Raw genomic sequence first — 17,973 nt, forward strand, 5'->3', positions numbered from 1 at the left:
CAAGGAGGCCAAAAGATGTCAACCGACGTGGTGCAGTACCTCCCTTCTGTACTTTGAGATGCCAGCACGACACCCTAGGAGAAATGTTTAGCTGGAGACCTTTCAAAATTAAGAAGTTGGCTAGAAAATAGCCACAAATCTTATGTTGTATTCTGGCAAAAAGTCAGAGGCTATCTCAACTGGGATAAAGGATCCAGAGATCCCTTTGTTAGCTCCTGGACTTAAAATTTTAGTTTACAGTTGTTATTCAGTAGAACAATAGAGAACCAAAGACTCTGAGTAGAGTTTTCGTTTTGGTTAGGTTTTGGTAATTCTAGACCCAAAACATAAAGTTTAATGACTGAATCACTCCTTTTGTCCATTGAAAATTCTTACATAACACTTCACTTATTAAAATCAATGAATTAATGGAAGAAATAGTTCAGCCAACAATCTGTTTTTATGATCTACACTTCATAAAAATTATCCTGATCCCTGATTAAATTCAATTTTTTACCTTCTTTTCTGCAAAGCCAAAAGTATTCTATCATTGAGCAATCCTGACCTACAAAGTGATGGCACAATGAGACTGTCCCTGTGCATCGTCACGGGCACTGAGCAGCACCTCAGGAATCAGAACACTCCCTCAAGTGCGAAGACCACAACTGATACCACAGAGTGACTGAGGTTAACGCAGTGAATCTTAGCTAAGGGTATCATCGAAGACACAGTCAAAATTGACTGTAGTGGAGCCATTTTAAAATGGAGTCGGAGCTGCCTTTCCAGAGAAACTGCTTTACTGTCTTGAATCTTGGACTGGGCTAAACCTTTGGACTGGGCCAAAATGGCAACTGTTTTATAAGCCATTGTTTGAGAAGTCAGCAGGAGAACAGACACCCTGATTAGAAAGACTGAGAATTGTGGACTTTCTTGATGCGGGGTCGGTGAGCCAAGGAGTAGAAAGAAAGATTTCTGGGACTCTCAAGGTCTGGCAGTAGTGCTCTTTTATTTAGAGAATAGTGTGCAATAGCATGGGGACAGGACCCATGGGCAGTCAGAGCTTCTGCTGCAAACATGGGTGGAGAGTAGGGCTAAATGTAAGGCATAGGTATGTGAGTTATCTCTTTACAAGACAAAGGAAAGAATATGTAAAAAAGTTGTTAAAATGGTATCAGTGCTGGTAGGGTCTGGTTATTGGGTGGTCCTATAACTTTTAGATAAGAACCAAACTGGATTAAGTAAATGTCAGAAGCCACCACCTTAAATATTATCTTCAGCTAAAGACAAAGGAGGATGTTGGGGGGGAATCAGTTACATGAGGTTACCAGACAGTAAACAACTTAAGTCCTTGCCTTCCCCATTAAGGGTTTCCATAGACAAGGCCAGCCCCCCTTCCTCCTGGTGCAGAGAGGGAGACACCCCCGCAGATGGAGACTTCCTTCACAAATGTAAATGTCTCTCATCAAAGGGCAAGCAAATTCCACTCCTCAGAGCCTCCTTCCCATCTGCAGTTTTTAAAAGTAACCAGCCTAAAATAATGCTCATCATTTCTGAAGATAGACTCAATAGTCAATGTTTTGCTAAGGTTCACTCTCTGCCTCCAACTTCAATTAAATCTCTTTGTAATACAACCTCCCTTCTTTGCCTTTAAAAATCCCTCACTTTTCTCCCTCGTGAGACACTATTTGGGTTTCTACCTACCTCTGTGCTCCCTGAATTGCAATTCTTGAGACCTCAAATAAACTTTTTGCTTCTCTTGCAGTATATGCCTCTTGTTGACAATATCAATGAAACAAAATCAAATTTTAAAAATTGAGTAAAGAGGTCGATATTTAAAATTATCATTTCTTGAATGGTATCTTAAGCAAAATAGGTAAATCAAAGAGCTCGGACATTAATGGATTTGATACCATTGATGCTTTGGTGTTCCTTTGTGCCTTTTTTGATACTTATCTCTAAAACTAGCACACTAACAGCACTAAATTTAAGATTTTTTTATTTATAAATTATCATAATCAGTAAGCATATATTATACTTTACGTATAATCATATATAATAATGTATATATTCATATTTAAAATATTTGTAATTTTTTACAAGTACGTAAATACTTAGTAATTTCTAATTTTTTACAAACAGGTCAGTTTTGAATCCTTAATCTCTTGGTTTTAAATCAAGATATCAGTGGTAGTATAACTTCTGTTGTATATAGAACTTGGATTGAAAACGCTAACGAACCGACATTTTCGTCCATTCTTCCTATTAGGCAAATAAATATTGCTTTTCCTGGCTCTTAAATGCGGCCTTCCTTAACCAGAGCCGGATTTTGTTTTCCTGCGCTCCGATGGAAAATCAGTCTGGAGTTTGGGGAAAACGACACTGATTCCCGCCGGGGGCCGGCTCCTGGGAAGCGCTTCCGCAGCTGCTCAGTAGGTGTTTGTGGAGAAACCAGCGAATACAGGAGCAACAACAGAACGTGCAGGTATTTAGGGAAAATTGAAAGCACACGCCAGGATCACCATTCCCCCTGTGCCGGGGACGGAACCACGCCCGACTTGTCTCGGCACCTAATGCCGGGCGGCGAGCCGGGGGCCAGCCCCTCGGCCGCCTCCCCTTTTCCTCTCAAACGTCCTCCCAGCCGGGCCGCGGCGCGGGCGCTCCGGGACGCCCAGGGCCCGCCGTTCCGACGAGCCCAGCGACCGCAGGCCCCCGCGCATGCTCCCTGGCTCGACCGGGGCCACGCCGGGTCCGCCAGAGTGAGAATCCACTTCTCCACATCTTGGAGGTGACCCAGGAAGAGTCGGCGCAGAAACACTAGTTCCTCCTCCGAGGGGGCGCCACAAAACCCGGAAAAACCCTTCCCGATCCGCTCCGCCGGCGTGCGCGCGGCCCCAGGCATGCGCAGTGGGCTCCCTGGCCGCGGCGGCGGCGGCGGCTGCGGCGTCGTTCCCCAGAGCCGGAAGGTCCCGGTGCCTCAGGCTGGCGGCCGGTCACCTGCGGGGTCATGTCGGCGCAGGGGGACTGCGAGTTCCTGGTGCAGCGCGCCCGGGAGCTGGTGCAGCAGGACCTGTGGGCGGCCAAGGCTTGGCTCATCACGGCGCGCAGCCTCTACCCCGCCGACTTCAACATCCAGGTGAGGCCGCGCCGCTGCTCCCCGCCGGCCGCCGGCCTGCTGCCCGCGGGCCGCGCCGGGGCGGGCGGGGCGGCGGGGGCCGCTGCGGGGGGCCGGCGGCCGTTGGTCCAGCGCCCGCTGCTTTCGGGGCGCTCTCCCCCCGATCCCGGGAGCGAGGGCTGTGAGCGAGCCGAGGGTCGCGCTGCGCAGCCGTGGTGCTGTGTCCGCAGGTGATGCCTGCCTCCGGGCCCTCCTCCCGCGGGCGGGGCGGGGGGCGGCGGCGGGCTCGGGGGCCGGGGCCTGGGGGTCAGGGGGCTGGGAGCCGGGGACTGGGGGCCGGGGGCGGGGTCCCGGGGTCGGGAGGCGGGGGCCGGGCCGGGCGGCGTCCTGACGGCTGCGCGTCCGCGTTGCAGTACGAGATGTACACCATCGAGCGGAACGCCGAGCGCACCGCCACGGCCGGGAGGCTGCTCTACGACATGTGAGTGCGGCGGCGCGGGGCTGCCTCGGCCTGGGGTCGGGGGGCCGGGGGGCCGGGGGGCCTGGGGGCCGGGGGTCCGCCTGGAGCTCTGGGCCTGGAGCCGCCTCGGCGGGAGTCCAGGCTGCTAGCTGCTGACACGGGTTCTGCAGAGAAATCGTCGCCTTCTGCTTTGCCGTGAAAGTGTCTTATCCGACCGTTTACGTGGGGACTGGTGCATGCCGTCTGCCGGAGTTCAGACGGGACTGAAGCGGAGAGTGACGAGCGGAAGCCCCGCCACACTCGGAGCGGAGTGTCCGCGCTCGGAGCGCAGTGTCCGCACTCGGAGCGGAGTGTCCGCACTCGGAGCGCAGTGTCCACACTCGGAGCGGAGTGTCCACACTCGGAGCGCAGTGTCCGCGCTCGGAGCGCAGTGTCCACACTCGGAGCGGAGTGTCCACACTCGGAGTGCAGTGTCCACACTCGGAGCGCAGTGTCCGCACTCGGAGCCGAGTATCCGCACTCGGAGTGCAGTGTCCGCACTCGGAGCGGAGTGTCCACACTCGGAGTGCAGTGTCGCGGGTGTGCACGCTCACACGGCGCGCGCAGGCCTCGTGGGCGGGATCGCGCTCCGTGACCGCTCTTTTATTGGGGAGATTTAGGTAGTTTCTAGTTATTTGAAATTAGAGTGTCAGCAAGCCACTTTGCACCCATGTTTTAGTGTTTTCTGTAGAATGGATTCTTAGATGTAGATTTTCAGTCAAGGACTACGCCCATTTTGAATTTTGGTACACTATCAATTACTCTCCAAAAAATACTATTCCAATTTATATTTCCACTAATGGTGTATAAGAGTGCCTCTTTTCTTTGCCAACTTTCGATATTATCAGTCTTTCAGTTTTAAATTTTTGCCAGTGCGGTAGGAGAAAGTGGCATCTTGCTATTTTTTAAAGATTTGTGTTCATTCATTTATAGGACTGAGTATCTTTTCAAATGTTCTCTGTGGTTGTTTGTATTTTTTCTGTTACTTGCTTTTGCCCGTGTTTTGTGTAGTTTTTCCTTTGTTTCTTTCTCTTTTTTTGTTGAGGAAGATTAGCCCTGAGCTAACATCTGCTGCCAATCCTCCTCTTTTTTACTGAGGAGGACTGGCCCTGAGCTAACACCCATGCCCATCTTCCTCTACTGTATCTGTGGGACACCTGCCGCAGCATGGCTTGATAAGCAGTGCCATGTCTGCACCCCGGATCCAAACCAGTGAACCCCGGGCTGCTCAAGCTGATCGTACACACTTAACTGCTGCGCCACCGGCCAGACCCAGTAGTTTTTTCTTTCTATTGCTATTCAGGATTATTTTATCTGTCATCGTCGCTTGTCTTTTCACTTATAAAAAACTTAAAAGACTTTTGTGACTTCCCTTATTTTTCTTAATTAGTTTTTATTTTTATATCTTTATTTTGTTTTGTTTTGGTGTATCTACATATTTACTTAGAATAAAGAAAAATGTGTTTTCTTTCAAATGCTAATGTTCTTACTTTCTTCTTCAGATGCTATATAGAATCTGACATTTTAATGTAATGCATTCATTTTAAAAATAGGTTTGTGAATTTCCCAGATCAGCCGGTGGTGTGGAGAGAAATCAGCATTATTACGTCAGCATTAAGGAACGATTCACAGGATAAACAAACCCAATTTTTAAGAAGTAAGAATGGGGTGATAACCTAATGGTGTATAAATTACCATTTCTGGAATACCAAGTTCTATATAATAATTTCACCAAAAAGTCACATCTGTGGTATTGGTACCCATATGTGTGTTTTGTTCTTGGCCAATGAAGTCTGTACAAATAATGTCACTTGGTCCCTTGAGCATTTGCTTAGAACCCCTTAAACTTCCTGAAAGGATGTAGATTTATCAGTTAATGCAGGGAACTAAATATATTTTTAACAGATTTTACAGTAATCAGCAACTGTAGGTTAGGCAGAGTTGCACAAAACAAGAGACAAACTTTTAGTAATTTATGACCTTTCTCATTAATCTTCACTCTGTGTTGGTTGCTATTAGTCAACCCAAGATTTCGAATTCTGGATAAAAAATAAAGTAGACGGTTTAGGTCATTTCAGCTTAAACAAGAGCGTGCTTTTTATCTCAGCAAGCTACATGCTCTGTTGTGACCCTTTGCATACATCATTCTTGTCTTCTGGATCCAATAAGGCCTCCAAATGTTTAATGGTCACTCAGCGAACATCTTCTGCCCAATACTGTCTGACCCAAAAGCCTCAGGTTGTAGCTGAAACCCAATGACAGTGGTTCTTCATGTAATGTTTACTGTTTTCTACTTGAAAATGTGTTGCTTCCACTTTTGCTTCTGCGTTTTCTTCTCAAAGAAACTTTTGAAGTGCCACATGTTGTGTACAGGTTTATTCGAAACTCTTCCTGGCCGGGTCCAGTGCGAAATGTTGCTGAAGGTTACAGAACAATGCTTCAACACCCTGGAACGATCAGAAATGTTGCTTCTGCTTTTGAGACGCTTCCCTGAAACGGTGGTGCAACATGGGGTAGGATTTGATCCTTTCCTTTTCTAAAGAGGCAGTGAAATTGAGCAACAGATTGATCAGCGTGGTTAGGAGCTGCAGCGTGTAGTATTCTGAGGAGCACTGGATAAGACTGAACTTAGGTCAAGGAATCTTTGTCGGTAAAGCTGAAAGGACGTCACTGTTATCAAACTTTATAAATTTCCAGTAGAAGTTGTCTTAGTGTAAGGAAACAGCCACCAAGCTTTGACAGTGCTATTTGTTTGCAATGTTGTAAAGTACAGTTTTAAAAAATAATCTTATTCCGTTGTAGTCAGCGTTGCATTTTGAGAGCCATAGTTTATAGTCTTAACAGACGTTTTTCATGTGCTTCTGCTATGTGGACGCGGTTTTCCTCTCCTCCCGCCCTTTCCTTATAACCGTAATAATTATGAGTGCTACTGGCAGGCATTGGTGATTGTGAGCTGTCTCCTTTCATACTCCCCAGATCTTTTGAGGTAGGTAGTACTTTACAGATCAAGAAACTGAGTCATAAACATGTTAGTACCTTCCTATGGCCAGTAAGAGGGAGAGTCAGGGTTCAAACCATTAACTATTCAAATTCTGTTGCGTATTCTTTCCCACTCCGTTTTTCTGGCTTCTGGCCCCAGTTAACCTTCTCTATACCTCCCTGTATTGGTTCCCTGTGGCTGCTGTAACAAAGTACCGGAAACTGGGTGGTTTAAAACAACAAAAATTTGTTCTCTCACAGTTCTGGTAGCTAGAAGTCCAAAAGCAAGGTGTGGGCAGGCCCACGCTCCCTCTGAAGGCTCTGGGGAGGGGTGCTGCCTACCTCTTCCCAGCTTCTGGTGGTCACCAACAGCCTTTGTCAGTCCTTGGCTAGCTGCGTTATCCCCATTTCTGCCTCCTGTTTGCACATGGCCTTCCTTGTGTGTCTGTGTCCCTGTGTCTCTACATGACCTTCTTATGAGGACAGCAGTCATTGGATTTACAGCCCACCCTAATCCACTATGACCACGTCTTAACTAATTGCATCTACAAAGACCTTCTTTTTTATAAGATAAAATATATATAAGGTCATATTCTGAGGTTGTGACAGGGCATGAATTTTGGGGGGACACTGTTTAACCCAGTACACTCCTTGATCATTACTCAGACTTTTAATTTTCTCTGTTTTGTGATCTTTCACATTGTTCCACCCCCGGCCCCATTCATCCCCAGGTGGTTTCAAGGAAGGTCATGCAGACAGCTTGGTGGATTTTGATCAGCCGACTTTCCCCTATGCTAGGGCATTACTAATGGAAAGGTGTTCTGAAAACAGACAGTTCTGTCCAGCCTGGCCTAGTCCTGGTGGCTGCTGGCAACTCTCGAAAGTGATAAATTTTGTCTACGTTGTACATCTTGACGTAGAGTGTAAAACTAGTTTCCACGTTGCTTAGAAGATCTCTACATTTCTGCTGTCACTCTGTCTCTAGTTCCAGTGTTTCTTTTAAGTTTCTTAGACATTTTGTTAGTGTTTTAATTTTACTAATTCAAAGGAGAATAACCAAGACAAAGTAGTGTGTGGTCAGGTGAATTTGAGGTTCCCTTCTGGGCTCTGTTGCTGATGGGTTCTTTTTTTCCTAGTCTTTAAAATGAGAATATTTGTTCCTTGGGGAAGTTGGAATATACAAACTATGTCATAAATATAAAAAATACCCTATTTCTTCATGTATTTCTGACACCTTAAGCTGTAACACATTTAAATGATTAATTGTATTTTGATACAGGTTGGCCTTGGGGAGGCACTGTTAGAGGCTGAAACTATTGAAGAACAAGACTCTCCTGTTAACTGCTTTAGAAAATTATTTGGTAAGAAAAATTATGTTTTGTGTTAATTCTTTATTATCCCAGTAAGTCGACTATACTGGGATAAGTATCATTTCAGGGATAAGGTTGTTTGTGGAAAGCAAAGGAACTTTTCATATTACGGAATTTAAATCCTTGTTTATTTTTTCCACTGCACAAAGCATTTTAAACAATTTCTCAATTTTTATTGTATAATATTCGATACCTCCAAAAGAATGCATGTAGACCATGTATTTAGTGTGTCAACATGTACGGATGTATGTTAGTAGTAAGTATGAAGCATAATAGTAAACAAGCATCTGAATTACCACCCGACATGGGAACTGGACTCCGACCCAGAGGTGGGATTTGCCTGCGTGTTTCCTTGCTGACTCCATCCACTGGCGTCCCTCTGCACTGCAGTTTTAAATAAATACGCCATAAGGGATTTTTTCCCTATGTATTTTGGATAATACATTAAATGAACTCCAAAATAAATTTTGTTTTTGCCAGAACCCTAGGGCAGATAGATAAGTGGTTTTCTCTTATTTTTCCTCTTCAACAGTTTGTGACGTCCTTCCTCTAATAATTAACAACCATGATGTTCGATTGCCTGCCAACTTATTATATAAGTACTTGACCAAAGCAGCTGAATTTTATATCAATTATGTCACGAGGTCAACTCAAATAGAGAATCAGCATCAAGGTAAGTGGGAATATCCTGCAATTTTATTAGACAGATTTTAGTAAAGTTGCAAACTCAGAAATTCCTTATCATTCTGATTGTTCTCCTCTGGATACATACCAGTTTGGTAGTGTTTCTAAAAGATAGTCCCTAGAAAAAAAATACTACACTTAAGAGATGAGTCTTTTCTGGAACCACTTTTACCCCTTGATCAGAACATTCAACTTGCTGGACCGTAACATCAGTGCACTGAGCTTCGCCCATGTACCACAGCTCAACAGTCACTTCCTCCTGGTACCAGTGGCCAGCTGTGGGTCCTTGAACAAACACACGTGTTGAGATTCTGTGCTCTTGCATTTTGAATGGGGAGTTTGACTTTCTCTTTCTCTATCAAGTTCCACATAAATAGTAAGTAGTAATGTTAATTGTAGGCTACTTTTTTCTCATATCTCAGGTGCCCAAGAAACATCTGATTTAATGTCACCTAGCAAACGTAGCTCTCAGAAGTACATAATAGAAGGACTGACTGAAAAATCGTCCCAGATTGTGGACCCTTGGGAGAGGTTGTTTAAGATTTTGAATGTCGTTGGAGTGAGATGTGAATGGCAGATGGATAAAGGAAGACGGTAAAAAATTGTTCATTTCCAGGATTGCCTAACAAATCTTTTGATAGCATAATCTCAGGTCCTAAAAAACAAAAACCCTTTTTTTTAAAAGCATATAATGTATACACACTTCTCTTTGGGCAAATTTTCAACACTCCGTATCGATGTAGAAGGGGGTGGATTTTCACGTCTTAAAAGATTCCCAGCGGAAGTGTGCACTCTGAAGGTGGAGTTGCGCTTGAAGCACTCCTTGGCGTTCTGAGGAAAGAGAAGCTACTTGGCATGTTTGTGTCCTGAAATCTTGGTCTGATCCCTGCCCTAATTCAGAAGGGGAATTTGCATCCGTATGCAGACAGTAAAGAATAATTTACATGCCAAGAGCTTCATTTGGTAAATGTAATGTTTCCATTGGGGCTTTTTTCTAGACCTTTTGCTGACAAGCCCAGAGTAATTAAATAATTTTTATCATCCTTCATCTTTCAGAAGCTATAGTGACATTTTGCATAGAATGAAGGATCTCTGCAGATACATGAACAATTTTGATAATGAAGCTCATGCAAAGTATAGAAACCAAGTGGTTTATTCCACTATGTTGGTCTTCTTTAAGAATGCATTCCAGTATGTCAACAGCATACAACCATCTCTCTTCCAAGGTTGGTTTAAGAATTTTAGGGTGTCCCACAGTACTGGCCTCAGCTGGGAGGGTGAGGACAGTGAAAATGTCTACCTCAGCATTGTTCTGGAGCCACATAACGGTGGAGTGATGCCAGTGCTTTTTTCAGTTGTTGAGGGTTTTTATGTAAGTATGTTTTCATTAAAAATTTCCGTATCAAAGGATGTAGTGGTACGTCAAAACTAAGTACAGATAGTTGATGCCTGTATTTTGAAAACTCAGCAGACGTAACCACATATTGAAGTAGATTTCACAAAGACTTTGCAATAGACAAAGGTTTTTTTTAAATAATATATATGCTTGTAATTCTAGAAAACTTGAAAAACAGAAGAATAAGAGGGTGAAGTCAGCTACAATCCTTCCAGTATAACACAGCTCTCATTTTTGTGTATTGCTTTATCATCTTTCATACATTTAAATTTGTTTGTAGTTCATAACCATAATGTATGTTTAATTCATAGTCTTACTTTTTTGGTAATTTTATAATTTGTGATCATTGTAAAAAATTTATAGATACGTAAGAACTAATTCAAAGAAGGAACTTTCACTTGTAATCCACTGAGACAGAACTTTTATTAACAATTTGATGTCTATCTGTATGGTCTTTTTTTCTATACAGTCTTTTTGTATACTTGTTTGTTTACCTAATTGGGACCACACTGAACATATTTTTTAGTGACCTATAATTTCATATGACAGTTAAGTAAACGTCCACCTGATGTTAAGTATTCTTTTTCTTGCTGCGTTTTTAAATGTTGGTGTTTTCCCCATCTATAGGTCCCAATGCCCCAAGCCAAGTTCCACTGGTTCTTCTTGAGGATGTATCAAATGTGTATGGTGATGTAGAAATTGATCGTAATAAACACATACACAAAAAGAGGAAACTAGCTGAGGGAAGAGAAAAAACCATGGTAATCTTTTCAGATATAGTTGTTAACAGATTATATGTTTATGATTTGCTAGAAATGAAACTGTAGAACATGGCTTTGAAGCTAAATTGATAAAACTAAGTTGTCTTAATTATGAAATATAATTACTGTATAATCAGTGGTTCTCAATAGAAGTGATTTTGCCCCCTAAGGACATTCGGCAATGTCCGAGGACGTTTTTGATGGTCATAGCTCAGTGGAAGGGGTTGCTATTACTATCTAGTGTGTGGAGGCCGGGGATGCTGCTAAGCATGCTATAGTGCACAGGAGAGCCCACAACAAAGAGTGATCCAGCCCACGAGGTGGGCATGCCGAGGTGGAGAAACCCACTCTAAGTGATCTGTACCTTTTTTGACTGAATGGCATCAGTTATATTTAAAAAGCAAAGCCAGACGAGCTCCACTGGATGTCTAGAGCAGGGTGCCATGGCAAATGCTGGCCTTAGAATGCAAAGTGCCTAGGTGTTCAGGCTAGGAAGTAATCAGAACCCAAGGGGAGATGTTGGAAAGGTTTCGTGAAGGAGGTCAGTGTTTGAAATCGGCCTTGAAAGATATATAGGGTTTTGTCATTTGGAATTAGTAGGTAGATTTTGTCTAGAGGGGACAGTTTGCTCAAGGATGCAAGAGGCCAGAGAATTTGAAGAATTTGGCCCGGCAGTAGGCCTTGCAGGACAGTGATTTCTAAACTTTTTGAAGCAGAGGAATCCTTTCTTTCAATAAAATCTTTAGTGGAGGCCCAATGTGTAACACGAAAGTGGAGATACTCTAGGTTAGGAGTCAGCCAAGTTTTTCTGTAAAGGGCCAGGTAATAAATATTTTAGGCTTTACAGGCCACACAGCCTCTGTTGCAACTCTTCAGCTCTGCTGTTACAGTGTAGAAATAGCCGTGGGCAGTGGTCAACAAGTGACATGCTTGTCTTCCAACAGAAGGTTATTTACAGAAACAGGATTTGGCCTGCAGGTCATTTTGCTGACCCCTGCTCTAGTTGAGATGCCGAGGGGAGCCTGGAGTCTCAGCCCCTTTTTGTCCTCTCCCCCCTCTTGCCTTCAGTCCCCTTACCCCCTCTGCTTCAGTCCTTGAGTAACATTTCACTAGACCCTGGCGCACAGAGAGCTGTGCCTTGAGATCAGTTCAGTCTGACATGTCTTTTAGACTGTGTGATAGTGATCAGAGCAGGGAAGATGTGGCTACTCTGAATGCTTGCGAGGTTATTAACACTTTCAATAAAATAGTTTGTTTCTTCCCATGGAAAAATGCACCCATGCACAATTTTGCAGGTAATTTCAGAGGTGACAGATGCTTTGACATCCGACCATGAACCCAGGGTGGAGAACCCCCTGTGCTGACCAGGCTTTCCTGGATGCCCTCTGACTGCGGTTAGAAAAAGGTCACTGAGGCTGCTGGGAGGCGACTCCGGCCTGACATTCCCAGTGGGGTAGCCCTGGTTAGCTTTCCCTTCTGGTTTCACAGGGTGTGTGGTTTATCTAGGTGCTTCACATTAACACCACAGACACTTCTTCCCATGTAGATAATAGGTTGTACGTTCCTGGTTTTAGCTAAAAGCAGTGGCATGTCCCCATATAATTCAATGTCTGTGACATAGCCCCATCATGTTTCTCGGTCTCTCACTCTCCTCCCCATTGAAGCCATCACTGTCTCCTATATCGTTGGCGGCGTCATCTTGTCTCTCCACTTTCACTCTGCTGCCTGCAGTCTCCTCTACCCAGCAGCCTGAATGATCTTGTTAGTACATCTTACTAGATTGGAAGTGGACCTGATGCCATAGGACACCTGACAGATGGGGTTTGATTGTGAAAGGGGTCTGGCTGTGTCATTACTGAGGGCGGGTGAGAACATGGAAGCAAATTGGGTGGGGCAGCGTCAAGGAAGAGCAGGAGGATAGCAAACTGAAAGTGGGGGAGAAAGGTGGGTGGCAGGAGGGAGGTGCTTACTGTTTCTGAGAGTAGCCTGAGGAATGAAGCTTTTAGCTAAAGGTTTAGACGTCTTTTTAAATAATCTTAGTGGGGCAGAAATTTCAGGGAGAATTTAATTTGGGTCATTGAATTAGTTAAATGATGTAGTGGAATAAAAGATTCAAGAAATTCTCAGCAGGATATAACTAAGTGGAGCTGTTTTGCCTTGACTGTTTTTTTTGGCATTTGCAATAGTTACTTTTCTCTGAGGCCCTCTCGTTTCTTTGGCGTTATATTACTTGGCATGAGGAGCAAGGAAAGTAGAAATCTTTCTTGTGAAGTACAGAGGGCGTTAGTAGATAAGTGCAGACAAACATAATTCCCAACTGGACACCTTGCACAGGGGGGAGGAGGGGTGGCCGCTGGAGGGGTTGTGCACAGGGAACCAAAGATAAGTACGGTCACTTCTCCACATTATTTCTTAGGGGAGCCAAGCTTTAATTTATTCCTCTACATGCCAAGCTATTATTTGGAAACAAATAATGCCACATATTTGAGGAAAAAATAAACTATAAAACAGCTCTCATTATAAAAATCTAATTTTGGGCTTTTATAAAATTGATGTATTTTAAATTACTGGAAATTTTAACTCCGTAGTCTTTTTCTGAACCCAACGTGAACTTAGAATTTATCATCAGGAAAACATAAACTTAATTTTAAAAGTAAAAATTGGAGGCAAGCCCCATGGCATAGTGATTAAGTTCAGTGCACTTCGCTTCAATGGCCCAGGTTCGCAGGTTCGGATCCTGGGCACAGACCTATACCACTCATCAGCCATGCTGCAGTGGTGACCCACACATCAAGCAGAGGAGCATGGGCACAGCTGTTAGCTCAGGGCTAATCTTCCTCAAGCAAAAAAAAAAAAAAGTAAAAATTGAACTTGTGAGAGTGAAAAGATGAAAAATTTATGTTAAATTTTAAAGCTTGTTAAATTCAGAAAAGAGATTATGGGGCCAGCCCAGTGGCGCAGCCGTTGAGTGCGCACGTTCCACTTGGGCAGCCCAGGGATTGCTGGTTCGGATCCTGGGTGCGGACATGGCACAGCTTGGCATGCCATGCTGTGGTAGGTGTCCCACATGTGAAGTAGAGGAGGATGGGCACGATGTTCGCTCAGGGCCGATCTTTCTTGGCAAAAGGAGGAAGATTGGCAGCAGTTAGCTCAGGGGTAATCTTCCTCCAAAAAAAAAAAAATTATCATAGTATCCTTTGATATAAAATCCATATAATAACCTGGATTGGCAGCAATAAATGTAATAATGTTCCAGCGTATGACTATATTTATAACTTTCCTCATGTTCTTCACATTCTCTGAGCAGAGTTCAGACGACGAAGACTGTTCGGCAAAAGGAAGGAATCGGCACATTGTCGTCAATAAGGCGGAGCTCGCTAATTCCATTGAGGTGTTAGAAAGCTTTAAACTGGCCAGAGAGAGCTGGGAGTTGCTCTCTTCCCTGGACTCCCTTGACAAGGGTAAGAATATGCTGTCTCATTAGTGCCATATTAGCATATAAAATCTTCAGGCTAAAACATCACTGTTCTCCTTGAAATGTCAGGTCACTTTGGCTCATTAAATTGATGACAGCAGTTCACACATTTTTTAGGATTCTTTTTTGTGTGGGATATCTAATCACTTATTAATATTGAAATAACCACTTATCTCTCAGCTCCTGGCTGAGGGTCTATTATAATCAGGGTTGGGGTGGAGTGTGAGAGAGAGTTTTTGGGTTTTCTTTTAAATATTTGTACTGCTGGACTTTTTTTTCTTGGTAGGTTGGTTTGTTTTGTGCTTTTAGTCTGTCCTACTGCTCTGTATCCTCCTTAAGCCACATGTAACTGAGAATACAAAAGGTAATGCTGTTTTTATCTGCATTAGCTCCATTGCCTGAAAAATTCAAAATCCAAACGCTCCAGAAAGCCCGTTTTCTTCTGAGCATAGACATAAAGCTAGAGGGCGTTTCACCTGTCTGTGTGAACTGTGCAGTGTTTCGGCATTACTTGGAATCACTAGCACTTTGCTAACCAGCGCATTTCTCCTCGACTCCGGAATTGAGGCGCCTTACCTTCCTCGTAGCCAGTGGACATTCACCCCCTGTCTGCTTCCGTCGTAGCCCACACAGAGCCCTTGGTCAGATGTGTCATGTCATTTTGTCTAAGTAGATACAGCGTCATTCGGTTTCTCCTTGTCACATCTAGAGTTGTGAATGTGTATGTGACTTCTGGAGGGGATTTTCCTTTAGTTGTAAATTGACTTTTTAAAAATGTCGTATATTTATTATTTTGACTGAATGAAAATAAGACAAGACCTTTTTCTGGGGAAAAGCAAAGTAGTTTAAAAGGTAAATGAGGTGGATATGCGAGAAGCATTTTGAACACCTCTTGGCATGTGTTACATGCATAGTAAATGTTGGTGCCTAATAAAAGTAGCACTTGTGAATTACTGACAGGTAGCGTGCTAACTTCACTGTCTAAGTGGAATTCTGGGCCATCATTTTAGAAATCCAAGTCTAAAGTTGCCATCCATTTTTTGGTAATTTGTCTCTGGCTGTTCTCTCTTGCTGAGTTTGTTAGTTTTGTTTTCTGCTTCTGTGGTACATGTTTTTGGTAAATTTGCTTTTGAATTCTTGCTCAGAATTTACAAGAATCTGTTTGGCCTGGAAGACAGATACTTGGCTTTGGTTAAGAATCTTCCTCACCGACATGATCATCTATCAGGTAGAGTAGTGTGTATTTTAAGTTTCTGTGTCTGTCCACGATGATGTTCTTGTGACCCATCTTCAGCATGCAAGTTGTATGTGTTCCCTCTGTGGACTAGTCTGTGCTCTGAAGGCAGGCGTTCTGCCTTCACTGACAAAGAGGATTTGTGGTCCACTTTCATCTCAAAATAACTCCAAAATGACAAGGCCACATCTTCTGTGTTACTTTTGCTATGTCCAGTCACACTCATTTGTAAAAGTAAGATTTTTACTTTTCAGTAAAAAGTGACTGTTTCTCGCCCCTCCTCTCTACTCTGGTGGAGTCTTTCTGCCTTCTCAGCCGTTCTTGAGCTCCTCAGGCCTAGGATGAAGGGAGTGGACCATCCACTAATGAGAAGGGGAGGTTCCAGCCTTTGTTGTTGAAAGGGACAGGTTGCTGCTTCCATCCTTCATGGAGACATGATGTTAGTAGTAAAATATTTATAAGGAAATGGCATTTCCAAAATGTACCTTATCAAAGGGCTTGTGTGATTTTATTTAGCCTGAAGAATTAGACTAGAAAGACTGTCGCTAAGGCTCCGTCTCCCCCTCAGATGATCGAGCCAGAGGTACCTTATTTGTATTTGCTTGCTAGTTGCTTAATCAACTCTGAAGACTTTTTCTTCATGGCAGTGTTTTTTTCTCTCCTTGCTGTTCTGTCTTTCTAAGGGTCAATATAAAAAGGCAATAGCCAGCCTGCATCATTTAGCAGCTCTCCAGGGATCACTTCCTCAGCCGCAGATCACGGGACAGGGGACCTTGGAGCATCAGAGGGCGCTCATCCAGCTGGCGACTTGCCACTTTGCTCTGGGAGAGTACAGAGTGAGTACGCGCCATGCCCGGAGACCCGTGGGTGCACTGGGGCTTTCTCTTCTTCCTAGAGTGGCCTTGTAATTCAGTGCCTGTTTACTTGAAGCGTGATCTTTCTGCCTAGATTTTGTCACCTAATCTGCTGGTAAACCTTGATGACTGTGTCTTCCTGAATCTTCTCTTTAGTATAGCTTCCCTGAAGTGAGGCGTGGGGCTTGTGGCGTTTCCTGTCCGCTCTTCCATTTTGTTGGAGGATGATGTTTTTTCACATTCTTGCCTGGAATCCCTTTAGAGTGGAATCGGGCCTGTGGTACTTGGGCAGAAGAGGCCTTTACTGAGTGGGGAATGGAGGATTTAGCTTGGCTTATCTGAAGCTCAGATTCTCCTTTTACGTGGTGATGTCGCCTCCTAGGGCTGTGGCAGGGGCACATGTATAAACGGGTCTGTTTCCTCCCCGATTGTGAGCCCCTTCCATGGGGGGTGGGGACTGTGTTCTTTCCCTTTGAATCTCTCACAGCACCCACCACAGGGGTTTGCACAGTGTCTATACTGAGTAGATGTTTGAATTCAGTTACAGTGATAAGCACATTCTTTGTATGTGTAGGTACCGTATAAATCAAGTTCACAACTTTAACACACAAACTGATTCCTTCTCATCTCTCTATATGTGAGTTGATTATTTTGTGATGAAAAACCCTGAAGTAGGTTTTTTAACTTGAACTTTGTAATATGATAGATAATTTGCCATGACAATTTTTGGAAAGAAACGGTATGTAAAGTATGTGCATTTAAAATTGAAAATGCGTTTCTTCCGTCATTTGTGTAACCATCGGGTACGTAATTCTAAGTTTCAGTTGGTTCCTCCTGAGAACTTACAAGAGAATACGTACACAGCTGTACATATGTAGGATTAGACGGCTGCACAGGGTGCTTCCGTGCTGCATTGTCGGAGGGACTGTAAAAGAAGCTGGTAGGTTTGATGAAGCTCAGCAAACTCATTCTCCTTGAGGGCTGGTCACTGTTGGGCCTCCGGCCGCGCTTCCTGGCTTACCTGACTGCTGAGTCTCTGACTGCCTGTCTTCAGCTCAGACTCAGCATGTGCAGGTGCAAGTTTCTGTAGCTCTGTGGCCCTGTCAAGTCCTGGGTGACTCTTGCTCTAGCTAATCCTTTTGATTCTTCCAGTGCAGTTCTGGTATCTTTGGTATATTACCTTTTATTTCCATTACCACCACCCTAACCCATGGCTTCTAACTGAGTTTTTTGCCTGTAATATTTTTTTCAACCCTATAAATTACGGTCATAGCTTTCTAAAATATTGCTGTCATCATTGCACTTAATTGAAGTATTGACTTCCTGGGTACCCAGAGTTGAACAATGTGCTGGGGTGGGGAGTACAAGCAGAGTGTGGGGAATGTGGGACCCCCTCCATTCCAGGGCATATAATTAGAGTTAGAGAGAAAAGTGCAAGGATTTATATAAGAGTTAAAGATCCAATATTAAGTGCTCTGCCTCAGACATGTGCACAATAGACATTCAAGGAAGGGTGTTGTCACCAGGGTCCCTGTAGTCGGGAAAGATGTACAGAAAAGGTCGGCTGGAGGTGGGCTTTGAAGGGTGGTGGTACCTGACTCTCGAGTACGGGTCCTGGCCCCACCACTTA

At 44.0% G+C, this 17,973-nt stretch overlaps 1 protein-coding gene across 8 annotated transcripts in view; it reads left to right on the plus strand.

Annotated features, from left to right (window-relative positions):
* The first annotated feature begins 1,966 nt into the window (after positions 1–1,966).
* The window catches only part of INTS10 (integrator complex subunit 10), a 30,160-nt gene continuing 14,153 nt past the window's right edge, over positions 1,967–17,973 (plus strand). For 4 of the 8 annotated variants that reach the window (XR_011534300.1, XM_070598665.1, XM_070598666.1 and 1 more), the window contains exons 1-12: positions 1,967–3,112; positions 3,505–3,572; positions 5,144–5,247; positions 5,964–6,103; positions 7,849–7,930; positions 8,472–8,612; positions 9,046–9,217; positions 9,680–9,849; positions 10,647–10,780; positions 14,088–14,241; positions 15,401–15,483; positions 16,173–16,325. Coding sequence is in view for 7 of the 8 variants with exons in the window: in XM_070598665.1 (XP_070454766.1) it covers positions 2,984–3,112; positions 3,505–3,572; positions 5,144–5,247; positions 5,964–6,103; positions 7,849–7,930; positions 8,472–8,612; positions 9,046–9,217; positions 9,680–9,849; positions 10,647–10,780; positions 14,088–14,241; positions 15,401–15,483; positions 16,173–16,325 (1,530 nt within the window). In the remaining variant the exon portion in view is untranslated. The remainder of the gene's footprint in view (positions 3,113–3,504; positions 3,573–5,143; positions 5,248–5,963; positions 6,104–7,848; positions 7,931–8,471; positions 8,613–9,045; positions 9,218–9,679; positions 9,850–10,646; positions 10,781–14,087; positions 14,242–15,400; positions 15,484–16,172; positions 16,326–17,973) is intronic. The other 4 variants (XM_070598663.1, XM_070598664.1, XM_070598668.1 and 1 more) reach the window with 1 other exon arrangement.

This window comes from Equus przewalskii, chromosome 28 (assembly GCF_037783145.1).
Source record: "Equus przewalskii isolate Varuska chromosome 28, EquPr2, whole genome shotgun sequence".
NCBI lineage: Eukaryota > Metazoa > Chordata > Mammalia > Perissodactyla > Equidae > Equus > Equus przewalskii.